Source organism: Manis pentadactyla, chromosome Y (genome assembly GCF_030020395.1).
Source record: "Manis pentadactyla isolate mManPen7 chromosome Y, mManPen7.hap1, whole genome shotgun sequence".
NCBI lineage: Eukaryota > Metazoa > Chordata > Mammalia > Pholidota > Manidae > Manis > Manis pentadactyla.
The window spans coordinates 36,137,015-36,154,700 of NC_080039.1; the positions used below are offsets into that span (position 1 = coordinate 36,137,015).

The 17,686-nt window shown below is 55.2% G+C and overlaps 1 protein-coding gene across 3 annotated transcripts; it reads right to left on the reverse strand.

The window, feature by feature from the left end:
• Window positions 1–2,849: 2,849 nt before the first annotated feature.
• Window positions 2,850–16,790, reverse strand: LOC130678835 (granulocyte-macrophage colony-stimulating factor receptor subunit alpha-like). Of its 3 annotated transcripts, XM_057496231.1 has the most exons (10): window positions 16,261–16,790; window positions 16,016–16,145; window positions 15,285–15,469; window positions 14,083–14,222; window positions 10,558–10,581; window positions 8,563–8,698; window positions 7,056–7,155; window positions 5,942–6,023; window positions 4,055–4,135; window positions 2,850–3,887 (listed from the first exon to the last, which is right to left on the reverse strand). In XM_057496231.1, exons 1-9 carry the CDS (start codon window positions 16,436–16,438, stop codon window positions 4,058–4,060), a joined length of 1,053 nt encoding a protein of 350 aa, XP_057352214.1. In that variant the 5' UTR covers window positions 16,439–16,790; the 3' UTR covers window positions 2,850–3,887; window positions 4,055–4,057. The 3 variants fall into 3 exon arrangements, with proteins under 3 accessions (XP_057352214.1, XP_057352213.1, XP_057352215.1); XM_057496230.1 differs by having other exon boundaries at window positions 2,850–4,135; window positions 16,261–16,789; XM_057496232.1 differs by lacking the exon at window positions 10,558–10,581 and having other exon boundaries at window positions 2,850–4,135; window positions 16,261–16,789.
• Between the last annotated feature and the right edge of the window lie 896 nt (window positions 16,791–17,686).

Here is a 17,686-nt window from a genome sequence, read left to right on the forward strand (position 1 = left end):
GGCACATCTGGGCAGGGGGACAGACCCAGAATAGGGCCCTTCGGACCACAGGAATCACCCTCCGCCAGAGCCCGAGGTCCAGGCGGGGCAGGGATGTAATTCCTCCATAGGCTCCAGGGGGCCCTGGGCCTGCGGCCACGTCCCTCCCATCTATGCCTCCATCTCCGTGTGGCTTCTCCGCTGGGTCTGTGTCTCTCCTCTTCTGCCTCTTACAGGGACAGCCTGCCCTTGCATATAGGGCCACCCTCATCCGGGACGTCCTCGTCTCCAACCTTAATAAATCACCTTTGCCACTTAAGGTGATTTCCTCCAACCTGAGGTTGAGGGCGTGTGGTCCCACTACAGAGCTGCCCAGTGCCCCCCAGCCCTCCTCCCAGTTGCACCTGGCAGAGGTCCTGGGGTCAGCCTGGGATGGATCAGGCGGGGAGAGTCAGGGACTCCGGGCCCCACACTGCACCCTTTGCATGTGCCCAGTGGGGCACGTCTCTAGCTCGGGGATGCAGACTGCATGTCCCAGCTTCCCTGGCCCTCCCCGGGGGCTCCAGGCAGCAGAGCCCAGGGGCCGGCCTCCTGGAGTCCTTTATTTCCCCAGTCAGGGGTCTGGGAAGGACCCACAGTCCCTCTCCTCTGAAAACCTAGGCAACAGAGAAGGCAGCACCCCTCCTGGGATGCCCCCATCCACTCGGTTCTCACCGAGCCCCGCCGCAAAACATCCCCTGGGCCTGCAGCGCCAGTTCCTGGGAAGAGGCTGGCCACGTCCTCCGGGTCAAACAGGCCTGGTGTCCGTGACCCCGGTCACTGCCTGCGGGATTCCCCCCAGCTGAGGGGCTCCCCTGGTGGACTTCTCACAATCAACACATCCGGCCACACGCTTGGCCAGCCCTCACCCGGAATGGGAGGCCACCCTTCGCTGTAAGATTCCCAGCCTCCTGCTCGGCAACGAGCTCCCCGCCTGCTTCCCCCAGCGCCCAGCAGACCCAGGCAGGCCTCAGACTGCACCGCCCGCTGCCTCCACGGTGTGTGCCGGGGACACTCAGGGCTTTCTGCCGTTTCTCCTCCCTGATGGAATAAAATATTTTAATATCTGTCCTGGGGTGAATGGTGTCCCCCCGAGACTCAAGCCCACCTGGAGCCTATAACCAGGACCTTATTTAGAAACAGGGTCTCTGCAGATGGGATTCAATGCAGGATCTAGGATGAGGTCGTCCTGGACGAGGGTGGCCCTATACCCCGTGACGGGTGTCCCCACAAGAGACAGAAGAGCAGACGGGCTTGGACTGACTGCCAGGTTCTGATTTTTTAAATTTAATTCCATCCACAGCAATCAGAGGCTCCTGGGGTCAAGGCCATCCTTAGAGCGGGAGCTTGTTTTGCAAGTGAAACTTATTTCTGCTTCCCCCAGAGGTGGTCGTAGCCGTGGCTGCCGCGTCCAGGAACCTCGGCGCTGCATCAGCCCGGCCTGGCTATCGCACACACCACCTTACCAGGGTTTGCAACACGGGTTCCTGGGCCACAGCGATAACGGTTCCCTCACTGGAAAAATGTCCTCACCTTTATGTCCTTGATACCGGGAAGTCTTTCGAAAGATGCCCACTCATATCCCTTGTTTATCTGCCCCATGCCCCCAAGGGGCACAAATTTTGAAATTAAATATCAGCCACCATCGCCTCTGGCGAAATGCCCATTTCTTCGTGGTTTTGATTTAGGACCGAATGGAGCTGTCCCAGGTAGTCGGAGCAGGCCGCTCCCTGTGGGTGTCTGCGTGGACGCCTCCTGCATGCCTCCCAGCCTCCCTACCTGCATGCCCCATGGGCTGAGGTGGTGCCAGGCAGTGGTGTCTCCAGTCCACAGCTGACTGAGGTCTGCCACCTTGGGGTGCCGTGCACCGTCTTGTCCTGCAACCCCTTTGGTCATCCTAAAAGGAGTGTGTGTGCATGAGTGTGAGACTGGAGCATGTCCGGGACTGGAGCGGGGCACCTCTTTGCCTGGATCTATCTGCCTGGCACAGCTCCTTGGGTGATTACCTACTACAGCTGCATAGGACCCCATTGCAGGGCTGCATCCTCATCTATGGGGTTGCCCCAAAATGCCGTGTGCTGCAATGCGGCTGGAGGCTGTACTGTGGGTGGGGCTCCCTGAGGCTCACAGGAGGTGAGTGGTGTATGCGTTGCCAGCTGAGGACCCCTGTCCAACACCCTCTGGAGGTGGAGCCTGGGCCACGTAAGAAAGGGACAGCGAAGCCAGACTCCAGGACCATGTGGACAGCAGGGTGGATGGGCTGGGAGGCCAGACCGGAGGCTTCCAGGTCCCTGACGGAGAGGTGCGTGCACCTGGACTCCCGAACCCAACAGAGATGGGGAAGAGGGTCTTGGTGCAGTCACCCTCCTTCCCATGCAGGCCATGTGCCCTGTGAGAGGGTTGAGCAAATGCTGCAGTTGCTGATACTCGACCTCCCAGCTCTGACGCCCGGATGGAAGGACCTCCCTCCCCAGGCTCGGCTTTCCCCTCTGCTCTGGGGACCCTGGTCCCAAGTGGGGGTGCCTGAACTCCTGGCACAAAGCCTCTCCTGTCCCTGGAGCCCGTGGGCAGGATCCTTCATGCTCCCGGATGCCCACCCCACCGCCATCTGTTTTCTACGTCTGAGAACCACTTCTGTCTCCACGGTTTCCTCAGCATGGATGGCGGGTGGTGCAGAATCCCTTTGAGGACAGTCTTGTGGGTTGGGCTTCTTTAATATCACTACAGTTTGCACAAAACCAGCTGGACTGAGGTTGATAGACATTCCCTCTGGGTAACTTGGAAAATCAGGGGAAAAATACAGACAACATAAAAAAGATGATTGAAAAAACAGCCTCAAGTCTGAAGGGCAACACCGCGTACATTCTGGTGTGAATTCCCAGGCACCGATGAGCAGATGCATGTGGGCACGGGTGTGCCATTTCCCCTGCATGGAACTCCCCCTATGTGCTGCACCACGACGTCCCACCCTACTCAAAACACATCGTGAATTCTTTCCTGATGAGCACACACCCATGTTGGTGACCTGCCACCATTCTGATGCAGCCTGCACTGTCCTTCTGAAACAAGTCCGTGCACACACATGTAGCTGGGTTTTCATTTTAGGACAATACATGGGACTCCGTGCATGGCAGTGTGTCTACACCTTGGCTGTGTGCTGGTCGTATCTGATAGATCAACCTGAGAAGCGGGTGGATGGCAGCCGTATTTGACATCGGGCCTGGGGTACAGCTGTGTCTCCATAACTGGGGTGTATGACGAACTTTCTCCCGTGTCCAAAAGCTTTGATTTATCTCATGCTTCCCGTGGCCGGTGGGGTGCCTGGCCATTTAGGTAAGTGGACGGTGTGGAGGGGAGGGTGGCACCTTGATTTACACCAACACCACGGGGGAGCCCACCTGCCCTGGGGCACACTGCCTTTAAAAGCAGCTACAGAATGGATTGAGCCAGCCAAAGAGGGGTGGACAGCCTGACGTGGAGGCAGACCCGTCAGGAACCATGATTCTCTGTCTCCTCCCACATCATTGGCCCTGCACCTGCTCACGGCTGGGTGGCACCCTTCCAGAATGGCTCACATATGCCTATGCACCAAAGAGGGGCTTTTTAAGAACCCGATCGTCCGCACGTTTCATCACATTCACCAGCTGTATCCTGGCGACAGGTGGCCGGCAGTGTCCCCATTTCCAAATCTCTGCCCTTATGGAGACATCGATTCTCTCCCTGGACGCTCTTGTCTGCTTCCAGCGGCTTCCTCGTCACGGCGGCACGCAGCCAGCATGGTGAGCGTGTGGGGCTCTGTCATGGTCCTGCCCCCTCTGCTGGGCTCCTGAGAAGCAGTCGGGGTGGCCTCCCATAGGTGGGGCACGCAGCTGCCCGGCGTGGAAGTGGAAAGTCAGTAAAGGCTGTGGGGCTGGGATTTGGTGGTCGGGGGGCAAGTTACATCAGAAACCATTTGCAGGTGGGGTGAAAGGGGCACAGAAGTGATATGCCCGGAACTGGGGGGATGCTGAACCCATAATCCCTGCATGCCCCTCACCAGTCACTGCGTCTCCTCCACCAGGAGGATGTCTTCGGGTTTGTGTGAGCCTGGCGGCGGGCTGCCCCCGTCCCAGGACACCTGAAACAGAGAAGGCGCACGCTGGTGAGACCCCTTCCAGGGAGTCCCCAGCTGTGTCATCTAGGGAACAGCGCTGAGGGCAGCGTGAGGCACAGTGACCCAGTGCAAACAGCCCAGGTGCCCATCACAGATGGAGGGCTAAGTAAACATGGTGCATCCACGCCCAGGAACATCACTCAGCCCTGAAGAGGAGGGGAGCCCTGACACACACACACACAGCGTGGATGGTCCTGACCCCATGGTGCTCAGGGAGAGATGCAGACACACACGGGGTGGGATCCATTCACAGGAAATGCCTGGAACAGGCAGATGCACAGACAGACGTGGATTCGTGGCTGTCAGAGCTGAGTGGGGTGGGGAGGCCTGTTCGTGGGCATGGGTCTCCTTTGTGGAGGTGGAACGTTCTGGAACCAGAGGGGGTTGCCCACACAACCCGGTAATGCACTCAGTGCCCCAAGCTGTTCAGTTGGAACAGCAAATTGTATGGCTTGTGATTAGATCACAATACAGCTGCTTAAAAACAACCCCCCCTGCCCATCACTGCCTCATCCATGTCTGGGGTGCCTGGAATCAAGATGGAGAGATGGACAGCTGCCCCCTGGGACAGACAGACACCTCCAGTTTGGGATAAGTGGCCCCAGCCTTGCTGTCTGCTCCTGGAGACCCTGAGTGCGCTCTGTTCCTTCCTGACCCCCGTGGTCTGGCATGAGCCCTGAACCCCCCTCCAGAACCCAAGCAGTTTGCCCCAGCCCCCACACGATGGCTTCATAGCTTGGGGGCCTCTGCAAACTGAGGGTGATCCTGGCCGGTGAGGTGGAGAATCGGGCTTGGGATGGCACGTTTGCAGGCCCATGTGGGAGCATGACGGGGCGTGATCAACCGAGTAAGGACCCCGAGTAAGCACCCCGATATCTGCCCTGGGCTCTTACTGAAGCAGCACTCCCTGCACCCTTCACCTGGGAGCTGGGTCCTAGATGGAGTCAGGGGTCATGTGTGCAGAGCAGAGGAGGTGCTTTGGCTGGGAGCCTGGATGGCAGCTCGTCTGCACCTTGGTGTCTGTGTCCCTGCAATGCTACATGAAGGCACTACGGCCAAGCCCACTTTGCCCCGATGCTCCCCTGGACCCTAAACTCTGATGCCAGACAGGCAGACTTCGTGGGAGCCCAGGGCAGCCGGACGGTGCAGCCAGGGAAGGCTGCCGGAGTAAATGGGGGCCAGAGGCTCTATCTGGGGCACCTCTCTGCTCCTCATGGGGGAGTGTGTGTGGTGGGCTCAACGGAAGACCAGGAGGGGCTGGGGCAGATGCCCCCAGGAGGGTCCCTGAACCAGCCACAGGTGGGTGTGTGCCTGGCTGCCCCCAGGGAACCGGCTGTCGTGCTTGATTGTCATCCCCCTGGAATTCACATCTGCCTGGAACCACAGAAGGGGACCGTATTTGGAAATAGGGTCTCTGTGGATATGACTGGACAATGGAGATGAGGTGACCCTGGGGGGTCCAGGGGCCCCCACAAAGGGTGACAATGAGCCAGCCGAGGGCTGTCAACAAGCATGAAGCCCTGGCCCCTTCCTCTGCCCTGGGAACTGTTTCTCTCCAGTGTCTCCGAGTATTGTGCTGTTCTTGTGACGCCAGGATGGCGGGACCTCTCCGGGGAAGGCAGCTGCATGGCAGAGCCCCACCCTCCCTTCCACCCTGGTGTCTGCAGGCACTGTGTCCCCAGGGTGGCCCCCACCTCCCGGGACACCCGGCCTCCTCCCATCTGAGTCCGGGGCTCCGAGACAGTGGGGCCAAGCCTGGGCTGCGCTCACCTCCAGGTGGGGCGCGAGGCTGCCCGTGACTTCCCTGTGCACCTGTGGGATCGGGGGCAACAGCCTTTGCTTCAGGGAGAACCTGGTGAGAAGAGACGGAAGGGGAGGCGGCCCCATGCTCAGCAGCCTGAACCGGGGGGCCCAGGGCCGTGCCCAGGGATACTGGAAGCTGGCTTCCTGCATGGCCGGGGGTCAGGACTGGGGCCCAGTCAGTGGCACAGGCTGGCTTCCCGGGCTACGGCTGGGGACCAGCCCTAGGAGCCCACGTTGGGGGCCCACTCGTGGACCCCACCTGGGGACCCATCTGGCGGTGGGCAGGGCGGCTGGTGTCCTGGGGCCACTCACCTCCACATACACCTAAGTGTCCCCGTGTGTCTGGCCAGCCGCTGAGGCCAGACTGGCTCACAGGGCAGGGATGCTGATGGCCGAGATGGCAGGAAGCCGGAGCTCCCACCCACCATCCAGGGCTGGAACCCTCCCCCCATGCCAGGGGCAGATGCAGCCCCCAGCTGCCCACTGGGCTGCACCGGGCCTCTGCCTCTGTCCAGCGCAATCCTGCGGCCCATGCGGCCCCCAGACCCTCGGAAACCTCTCCCTCCAGTGCCTGCAGGCGTCCCCCACACCTGGGGGTTCTGCCCCAGGATGTGCAGGCACCGCCAGACTCCAGTCTCCCCTGGTGGCCCCTGGCTCTCCAGGCCCCTGTGGGTCCTCCTGGCCAGGTGGCCCCCACCCCCACAGCTCTGGGCCAGGGCCACGCACTCCGGGCTCAGACCCACCCACACCACTGTCCCTCCTGTCACTGTCCCCACGGTACTAGGAAGGCCATGGGCACCCAGGAGGGATGCCTACTGTGACACTAGGAGGCACTCCTAAAGGAGGCGGATCGTGTGCAGGGTGGGGGGCATCGTACCCGAGGACACGGGGCATCCTACCCACAGGAGCCCAGCCCCGTTAGTCTCTGTGCATCCCCTCCCCGAGCCCTAAGTGACCTCAGACCCACTTCCTGCCTCTGGGTTTGCCCTTCCCGGCCGTTCTGTCTGGGGGGGTCCAGTCAGTGCGGCCTCTGCGGCTGGCCCCCTTCATACCCAGGCGGGGTCCCGGTTTGGGGGCAAACCTTTTGCAGAGGAACATCAGGACCGTGACAGTCAGCACCACCCCCGCCACCAGCCCGGCCAGGGCCACGGTGGTCCTGCTGGAACGCAGCTCTGTGTGGCCTGAGGGGAGGAGGAGCAGAGGGTCAGGAGGGACCCAAGGTCATTGTGGCACACGTCAGCCCCTCCACGCCCGCCATCAGACCACAGGTAGGGGGTGTTCTGGGGGGAAAGCAGGGCCGATGTGAGTACAGCGCTTCTGGACACAGGGCCTGAGGGAGGTGAGGACACTGTGAAGAATCTACCCTACCCTGCATCCAGAGTTGCCCCGCCCACCCCTTCTTGCTGTCCCCTTCGCCCCCACGCCCTGCTCACAGGAGTGGCCCAGCAGATACATTGCCACGAGGGCTTGATGCGTTCCCTCTTGGGGCACATTTACTTTCCACATGGCAGGGCACAGCCAAAGGAGTGAATGAGGAATGGTGAAATGTCAAGGGACAGAGCTGCTTTTCCATCGCAGAGGAGGCTTCCCCTGGGGAACTCTGACTAGGCTTTGCCGCCTGTACCACGTCTGCGAGCCATGAACCTGTCCTCTGGGAGGAAGGAGGCTGGCACATGGATTCGGCAGCTCCTCCCAGGTGGGGCTGCTGGGCAGCCTGTGTAGGGTTTGAGCATCAGGCAGATGCATACTTGGAGCTCATGCCCAATTGGTCCTGGAGGGATGCCAAGGGGCCCCTGGAGAGAGGCGCTGGACAAGTCCCAACCCTGTGGGTTTTTTGCAGGTCTGAGCAGGCAGGCATGTTGGGAGACTGCATGGGGTCTGTTAGCTCCACACCCTACATGTATGGGGACAGCCAGGGGCTTTTCCTGCTACGAGTGCTTCCAGGTGATGGCGACTGTCACCCCTGCAGGCCCCTCAATTTGTGATAGCCCCTTCCTGCCCCATAAAGGAGGAAGGCATGACAGGGTACTGTGGAGTGGCACTCCACATGGGGCAGAAAGTCGGAGCCCCCTGGCTGGCCCCCCCTGGAGGTGAGCTCCCTGGGTTGGGGGCAGCCGGCAGCCGGGGTCTTAGAGACAGACCACTGGAGTGGAGACAAAGATGAGAGGGGCTTGTGTCCCTGAGGCTGAGGGAGGGAGGGGATCTCCCTACAGGATGAGCCCAGAAACATGGGAGGGGGGTGCAGGGGACCAGGACAGGCTACATTTGGTGTGCTCAGGCACAGAGCCACCGGCAGGAGCTGCCCTGGGTCCCCTGTACCCAGAGGGGTCACAGTGGGCTCAGTGGACCCCCAGGAAGATATGTCTACATCCTAAACCCCAAAACCTGTGCCCTGGACCTTATTTGGAAACAGGGTCTTTGCAGGTGGGATTAAGTGCAGGATCTGAGATGAGGTCATTCTGGATGAAGGTGGCCCTAAACCTGGGGACAGGTGTCCTCATAAGAGGCAGAAGAGGTTGGGCAGCGGGACACAGACCAAGGCCCTCTGCCCATCCCATGTGACACGGGAGTTCCTGGCACACACTCACCGAAACACAGGGGCGAGCTCCACTCACTCCAGAGCTTGTTGTGCATGTACCTCACTCTCGCTCGAAAGGTACTCTCAGCCCTCATGGCAGAGCTGGGCAGCAGGTACACATTTTTATCCTCCCCTCGTTGGAAGATCTTGAAAAGAACAGAGCTGCTGTGACCGGCATTGGTGACAGCTTCAGGGGGAAGGCGGGAGGTGTGACAGTCCTGTTGGGATGGAAGTGCTTGGACAGAAGAGGCCCGGAACCCGGTGGGGGCGTGGGCCCTGCCTTCTTGGTCACACCTCTGCGCCTGAAGGAAGTGCGGTGAGGACCTGTGCCCTGGGGATGTGGGCCCCACAGCACGGTGGGTGTCACAGCCCTCCACCCATCCCACTTGGCGGGCACAGCCCCCACACCCTGGCGTCCTGGGACAAGTGCGTTTGGAGTGGCTGCAAGAGTGAGATGACCGTAGGGGGACGGCTGGTCAGGAAGGGAAGGAAGGAGGGCCCTGGAGGGGTCTTCAGGGCAGGAGGGGATCATGCATGGATCAGAGCTGCTTCCTGAGAGGTCCCAGCCCCTTGTGCCAAGCTCCCCGTGCAAACTCCTGTCTCATTGCCAGATGCTGCCTGGGGGCCAGGTCTGCTAGGGGCCAGGGTTGAGTGGGACAGACGGGTCGCGCCCTCCTGAGTGTCTCAAAGGCCATGACGTTTCCGTGCATTTGGAACTTTCTTATTAAGACAGACAGTGTTCCGAGTTTGCACAACCAACAGGCGCCAAGAACAGTCCTCGCCCTCCGTCTGGCTCTGAGCACCGAGGTCGTCTCTTGCACGCACATGTGTGTGGCCAAAACCTTTTTTATCAGCTGTATCTCTCCTTTTAGACTCAGCAGATCCCACCCCAGCCACACAGCTCCCGGGCAGCTGCCTGAGGGGAAGAGGGGGGCTGGGAGGTGCTGAGCCAGCCCACAAAATAACGGAAGCTGAGAGTGGCCCGGACATGCCGCCAGCCACTAGGAGAGCCCCCGGGCAGGGGGAGGACACATGTGTTGGGGGTATGATGCTGGCACTGGGCTGGCTCTCAGGTATCTGAGCAACAGGTGGCACCCAGAAAAGACAGGTATGTCCCCGGAGCTGGTGCCTTCAGACACCTCTGTGCCTCTTCTCTCTGGGCTACTCCTGGGGTGGCCTGTGGCTCAACCTCTCACCAGCAGAATTGGCACCACCTGGGATCCGGGAAGACTGAAGGATGCCAGGTGATGGAACAAAGGGCACCTGTCGGGGGATCACTGCCCTCTAGAGGCTGAGGGGATGGTCACCTCTGTGAGTGTCCTGGGGTGGCTGTCATGACCACAAACCGAGGACTTAAAACCACAGCAATCCTCCTCTCCCAGCTCTGGAGACCAAACTTCTGAGATTCAAGCATTCTAAGGACCAGGCGGGGCTCTGAGGTCCAGGAGGGGCAGGGCCGCCTCCCTCCACAGGCTCCAGGGGAGGCTCCTTCCTGCCTCTTCTGGCTTCTGGGGGCTCTAGGCGGCCCTGGACATGTGGCCCCATCCCTCCCGTCTGCCTCCGTCTCCACATGGCTTCTCTGTCTGTGTCTCCTCTTCTGTCTCTGATAAGGGCACCTGTCATTGCATTTGGGGATTTGGGGCCCCACTCATCCAGGAGGACCTCATCACAGATCCTTCACTTGTTATATTTGCAAAGACCTTATTTCCCAAACCTGGCCCCATTCCGAGCTTCCAGGTAGACGTGTCTTTTGGTGGGATGCTCTTCAACTCACTATAGTCTTTGAACGGAAAAGGTTTAAGGGGCTGCGTCTGGATGAAGGACGTTGCTCTGTCCATGGGGTTGATGATAACCGGCTACTTGTGCTGAGTTGCAGGCATTCAAGAAAACACAGCTTCTCAATCTGAGGCTAAAGTCTCAGGGGACCCTGGGCCACAGGGTGAGGGCTGTATATTGAGGAACTTCAGGGCCTGTACATGCATTTTTTATAGAAAGGGGTACTTACAGGATCTATTTTAGAGTTGCTGCCCTGTAAAAATGAAAGCAAAGGAAAGATGGTCAACGGCTGTGTCTTCAGCACTGTATTCAAATATGGGAACCTGCCGTGAACCCTAGAGTTGGTATGAGGATCATTTTAAGTTGAAGACAGTTGAGATTCTACAGAAGCAGAAAGAAGCCTTCTCAGAGCTCCCTTTATCTGGTTAAAAGCAGAAAACTCTGTGCAGGGAAAATGGAAATTCCACAGGCAGGTTCTCACCTGATCCTAATTTCGCCCGTTGTATAAGTGGGATGAAGTAATACTTTGCCTACTGCACAGGTGCCTACTTGCATACCTATTGGCAACAAGCTATTTACGGCCAATATTGCTTTAAGAAGAGGTCTACCTGGTGCTAAGAGAAGAGAGAAGCAGCAGAGCCCTGTGCTGGGAAGAGAGAAGGGAGTTTAGAGAAGACAGCGGGAGGGAATGGGGGACGGAGCTAGGAGTGGGGGTCGGTGCCCGGGGCAGAGATGGGGCCAGGGCCGCAGGCTAGACGGACCTGCCTCTGGGTGAACGCCGTTAGAGTGAAGCAGGGTAGGAGCCCGTATTTTTTACGGCCAGCATTCCGCTGTTGTTACTCAGTCTCAGAATTCGTAGTGAGCTTGCCCACAGCTGGCAACACCCTTCACCTGGCGTGACACTCGGGAATGAGGAATGTTATAAATTCCCTCTTCAGGGAGATTTCATTCCCGGAGGGAAGGCGAGTGTAACTCTCATAAATTCCATCTCCAGGAGAGTTTTATGCTGGGAGGAAAACAGAAAGGATCGCTCATACCTGTATCAACACACATTATCACAAACTGCCTTATATCCCATTTGTTCCCCCAGAAACCCATTCTTTTGTCTTTCCAAAGAAACCCATTTGTTTTTCTTATAGAAGAAGCCTTTTCTGTCTTCTTTCTTTTCCCCTAGTTCAGTGGATAAGCCCCTAACCGTAGCTATTTAAGAGTCACTTCTTTTGTGAGCTTCCAAATGCCTGTGAGTAAACTTTGCTTTTTGCCCCGTTCTATTTATTTATCTGGGGTTTGATGATTTAATTTGCATGCCCCCAGGAAAAGGCATAAGTGGGTAGAGGGAAAGTTTTTCCTCCCAAACACAGTTCTCTTCTTGTGCATTTACTTCCAGCTGGTGAATTTGCTCTGACGGTGTTAATGAGTGAAAGGGAATGTGTATGAGGTCAATTCTGTGAGGTCATCTGTGTGCAGTTACCTGTGTAATGCCACCTGTGTGCGTGCTGGGGAGGAGGCTGTCAGCAGGCTGGGTCAGACACTGCAAATTGTAGGAGGCCACATCCAGGGCCCGACTATCACCCAAGACCCAAACCACACCTCTTGGAAGGGTTGTAAGGCACGGAGGGACACAGCCTCATCTCCATTTTGAAAGAGCCCTGTAACCGAGTGTTTCACACCTGGCGTGGGCCTTGGGATCACCGGCAGAGCTTTGGAAAATGCCCCATGTAGTGACTTCAAGGGCCTTGGACAGAGGCTGGTGGAGGCTAGGGCTTGACAGATGTGGAGGGGATAAAAGTGTACCGAAAGGACAGGGGTGTGGGACAGCAGACTCCAGGGCTGGGGATGGGCCCTGTGGGGAATATACGGTGACCTGGGGGTAGTGGCTGCCTGGTGAGCCATGCATGAATGTTCAGAACATTTATTCATTGAGCACATATTTACTGGGTGCTAGGCACTGTAGGCCTATGTATGATGACAGTGTGCTGCTCTAAGGTAACTTGCCTTCTGCAGGTAAGAGGCAGAAAGCACAGGAATTCAGCCCCTCAGCCAAGAACATTTAAGGTAGGGACAATTTCAGATCAGCTCTGGGAAGAAGAAAGACAAGAACACACATGTGCAAAGGCACTGGGGTCTGGGGTGCTGAGGACTGGCTGCTGCAGCTGGGGCCCAGGGGGTAGCCTGGGAGAAGGACATGTCAGGTGTGCCTGATTAATGTATGCCATTAACAGCCAAGCAGGAGGGTCTGGGATGAGAACTGGGATGAGGGTATGAGCTTGAGTTTCACATCCACCTCTCACTCTGGGTTTGGGATGTGGGTTGAGGCTCCAGGCTGTGGGGAAATGGGAATGTGATGTGACCAGTGGGAAGTCCCCACCTTCCAAGAATCAGCTCTTCCAAGTCCATATCTGAGGTTCCAAAATCTCACTTCATACAGTGGGACGAGGGGTGCGGAAGGATGGGGACAGGTTGAAGACTTGGGCTGGCATCTGTGGATTTCCCATGAGCTAGCTTTTCAAGACCATTGTCAGATTTTGTTTCAAAAAGTAATGAAAAGGCTAAAAGCTGTATGATTCCAACTATAAGACATTCCAGAAAAGGCAAAACTATGGAGACACTAAAGAGATCAGGGGTTGCCAGGGTTTGGAGGAGGAAGGGATGATAGAGCACATAGGACTTTTAAGGTGGTGAAATACTCCGTAAGATACTATCATGGTGGCTACACATCAGTATACGTTTGTCCAAATGCATAGAATGTCCAACACCAGGATGTGTCAGTGTAGGTTCATCGACTGTGACAAATGTCTCACCTGCTGGGGATGCTTATAACAGGTGAGCCTTACATGTGTGAGGGCAGAAGGTACATGGGAGATCCCTGTATCTTTTACTCAATTTTGTGGTGAGCCTAAAACTCTTCTAAAGAACAAAGTCTCTTTCAAAGGCAAAACAAAGTTATGAAGGACTTGCAATAAACAATCTGAAAATAAAATTAGGAAAACAAGTTCAATTACAACAACATCAAAAAGAATAAAATGCTTAGGAATACATCTCATGAAAGAAGTGCAAGACTGTACACTGAAAAGGACAGAACATTGCTAAAGAGATAAAAGAAAAAAATAAAAGGAAAGACATCCCATGTTCATGGATCAGAAGACCCCATCTTGTTAACATGGCAACACCCCCAATTGATTGATAGATTCAATACACTATCGAAATTGCAATGGCTTTTTTTTTTTTTTTTGTAGAATTGCACAAGCGGATCCTAAAATTTGTATTGAATTTCTAGGAATGCTGAATTGCCAAAACAACCTTGAAAAATGAGAACAAAGCTGGAGGCACCACATTTCCTGATTTCAAAACTTACTACAGAGCTAAAGTCATCAAAACAGTGGTAGTCCTGGCATAAAGATAGACACAGACCAATAGGATAGAATAAAGAAAATCATCTCAAAATGGATGAACGACCTAACTGTAAAAGCTCTTAGAATCAAACACAGGTGTTGGCTGACCTCATGGCACAAGGGTAACGCATCTGACTCCAAACACAGGTGCCATCTTTGTGACTTCATCATATGGCAAAGAAAAATAAATAATTGGACTTCATTTAAAAAAATGACACTTTTATGACAAAGAGAAGCTAAATGACTTAACAAAGGACAGCTTTCTGGAGCAGAATTCCACTCTCATTAGGAACCATTCTACCTGAAACAGGAGAAAGGGGGGCACACGTGGTCTGTGGCTCCCAAAGATTTGGGGTTCTTACCTTTTTTTGAATGTCCAGTTCGTAATACAACATATGAGTTGCAATGTCAATGTCAAATCTTATCTTGGGATTGTCCCACTGGATAATGTGATGTGATCCATTGTCATAAACTGTGATGTTTTCTGGTGGGTTATACTTTTCTAAGAAAAAAACACAAATGGTGCAACAAGTTATAAATCACAGAGGAGTTGTTCGCAGGAGAATTAGCTGAAGGTGTCTTGGTAGTCACATGTCCCATTCTCTTTTTCCTGCATGAAAGAGAAAAGGCCACTGGGCCTGGGAAACAAGACCTCGGGTCAGCTGAGTGTGCACCTCAGGATGTTCCCTCCATTCTGCACGAAAACCCGCCTGACCAGGTACCCACCCTCTGCATCCATGTTGCAGGAGTGCTGAAACCTCTGGCAGAGAAGCCAGTAGGTTAGACCTCCCTCCTTCTTCATCCCTCACCTCCTCTGGGATGCTCTACAAGCCTGGGGACTTAGGTTACCCGGCATTTACAGGGAGCCAAGAAAACAGGCTGATTGGGGTCATCTTGAGGTCATCCAAGTGCATACTGATTATTTTGACTGAAGGCAACTGAGAAACAACAGATGCAGAAAGACGCCTTCCTGGGGCTTCCCTTATCTGACTAAGAGCAGCAACTCGAGAAATGAAGACTTCCGTGAGTCCGTTCTCTGGAAAAGTTGTGTGGCCAAGAAGGCTGCCCTGTGTCTTATGGAGAAAAATACATATATTACATGGTCTTTGTTCAGGCTTGAGTTCAATGTCAATGCATCAGCAATGTACATTAAATTAAGGGTTTTTAAATAGAGACGCACATAATATAAGGTTATGTATTGATGAGTCGATGAAAATGTTGTGACCAGAGGCTAACTTTGTATTTCCTCCTAGGAATGATTCAGTATTTGCTAAGTCAGTGTTTGCGGGGAATTTAGAGGACATCACAACCATAAATAATGGGAATGGCTTCTATCTGACATCTTTCATGAGTGACACGAATATGTGCCTCTCCCGTATCCCACCGAAAGGGGAAGCCATGACCACCCTGCCTTCTTCTTTGAATAGTTGCTGAATCTGGATCCTGGGTCTTGCTCAAATGGGGCTGGTCTGGGAGCTGGCATCCCATACCACCCAGCCCTGGTTCAAACCCAAATGCAATAAAAGCTAGACAGGGGCTGATGCAAGGTAGGAAATTGTCTTACCGATTCTATAAGCTACAAACGGAGTAAAGTCCAAAAACTGGACTGCCGTCTCTCTGCTGGTTCCGTTCACCAAGAAGAAGTAATTATCTGTGCTTCTGGGCTTTCCGAGTTTATCGAAATGGCAGCCCACGCGTGTCCCCGTGGAGTCTGTGATGTAGTGGGGGCATTCGGCCTCCTCCTCGTCCCTGCAGTTTCCAAAAAGGATCAAGGAGAGGCCGGAGTGTGAATCATCAAACACAAAAATCTCTCCTCAATGCAGAGAACCCTCTAAAGAGGCTGACAATGTTATTAAATCTGTAAGTTAAATGAAAATAACATTCAACGTATCAAATCGAAACATTGGTTAAAAAGGAGACACTTTTTATCACTGAAGCAGGAAACCAGTACGTGATGCACATCTGGGACAATCGGCTAAGAGATTGGGGACGTGGGGAGAGGGCGTCTTTATGCAGAACTAAGATGATGCAGGCCGTTCCTTTCATGCTCTCAAGATAAAAGTGGTCGTTTCCCATCTCTTAAGGACCAGAGGACGGTTTGCATTCAGGAGCCAGGCTACGGCCAAAGTTTCTCCTCCCAGGAGATGGGGAAGTGGGCATCTTCTCCCTGGATTTTTGGGGTACTTCAGAGAGATGCCCCCCCCGGCCCTGAAATGTGGGGCTGGCCTGTGGCTTCTCTACCAATGAACCCCATGGCCCAGACTGGCCTTAGCCGCTCAGAGGTGGCCTGCTTACGTGGAGGCCCATGCGTAGAGGTGGTACTGGACGTCGGCAGGGGCAGCCGGGCCCGGAGTCCAGCTGCAATTCATGAAGCGGACGTCGTAAATGAAGCAGGAGAAGTTCACAGCACTGGAACCTTCCTTGCCTGGAAGACATCAACCCATATCCTCCACTGCTGCACCCCCGCCCCCAGCACAAGCACCGCGGGGTCCCTGCAGGTCCTTGCAGGAAAAGTGGGGTACCGGCTGAGGCCCCGTCACCTGGGTTGGTAAAGTTCAGGGCATCCTGGAATGCAGTCCCAGCAGAAGTCACGTTCACCATCAGGGTGGCCCCCCTGTGCAGCACAGAGTTGGAAAATACACAGAAATAGGTGTTGTTTTCTTTGACCTGGAAAAGAACAAATAATAGACCTGCACTTCGGGCCCCCTCGGGCCCCATTCTGTGCTGCAGGTTCCACGAGAAGACCTTGAGGGTGGCCCTGGGGTCACATGTCACTCAGCCTCCCTCCTGGAGCCTGCTTCTCCACCAGGTTTCCTCCCTGGCCTGTCGAGCCCCGTTTTGGCAAAGAACCCTGCTAAACAGATGATGGAAAAGCGCCCCCACCTCTGACCCTGTTGGGGAGCAGACTGCGCCGGCTCACAGAGTGTCGGGTGCTCTGCTGAAGTCAACTGACAAACAGCAAATGCCCAACGAGCGGTCTGCCCTCCTCTAGCTGCCTAAGATCAGGGCGTAGATTTCCCTATTTGAAGGTGCCCTGCACCCCACAATCTGCCTCCTCGTGGGGAGTGAGTCTTATCACCGGGGAACGAGGCTAAACTCGAATAAGTGTAAAGAAGGCACCGAGAGGAATGTATGTGACACGTCGGTGAAACAGCCCTTATCTTGCATCAGGTACTCCCCCCAACTGTAGACATGGAACTCTGAGCCACAATTTGCGTGCACCTGCCCAGGGTGCCAACCCCCCGTCTGCAGTGTGGGGCCCAGAGGCCCAACCTGCTCTCTGCAAGTCAGACCTTCAGGAAGCTGGATCGCTATCTCCCCGCCAATCCAGGAAGCTAATGGTTGCCCCCCGTAAAATCGCCCCCCAATGGCCTGGGCTTGATTGACCACTGGCCGTTTCCCTCATCTTGTCCCCATTTCCAACGTGGCGTATGGATCGTTCTGAGCTGGACACAAACTGAGAATCAACAGGTGTCAGAGGAAGCCTCTTGGAGCTTCCCTTTTCTGGCTAAAAGCAGAAACTTCTAAGAAATGAGCACAGCCAGGTCCTGTGTCTCTGGGGAGGTTTTATGGCCCTGAAGACAACGGAAGTTCAGCACCGAGCTGAACCTGCACCGGCAAACCTTACTAAAGTAACCCTTCTTTTCTGGTAGTTTCCCGGTATATCTGCCTACCCACAGTTGCGGCCCATGGAAGCCTAACACGCACTTCCCTTTGTCTTGTCACATCACGGTGTATTGCTCTTTGTTTAAAATGGTACAAGAACTGTCAGGTCAACCTGCTTTATTGGGGGGTGTTCTCTTCTGTCTACAATGCTTCGCTGCCACCATGCCATGGAAAAGTTTTAAATCATGTAAAATGTCTTTGCCTTTTCCTCCAGTGAATCTGTCTTTTGTCAGTCTAATTTGCAGGGCCTCAAGGACCCCCCCTTAAGAGTGTAGAGGAGGTGTTTTTCCTCCCCTGCCC

What these genes read in the sequence shown, in the direction of transcription:
- LOC130678835 (XM_057496231.1), bottom strand. Translation starts at nt 16,438, where the DNA reads ATGGGGCCCGAGGGGGCCCGAAGTGCAGGTCTATTATTTGTTCTTTTC. An exon ending in GAGCTCGCCCCTGTGTTTCG is followed by an intron (nt 7,156 to 8,562) that starts GTGAGTGTGTGC and finishes TCCTCCCCTCAG; the next exon opens with GCCACACAGAGCTGCGTTCC. An exon ending in CTGATGTTCCTCTGCAAAAG is followed by an intron (nt 6,024 to 7,055) that starts GTTTGCCCCCAA and finishes TCTTCTCACCAG; the next exon opens with GTTCTCCCTGAAGCAAAGGC.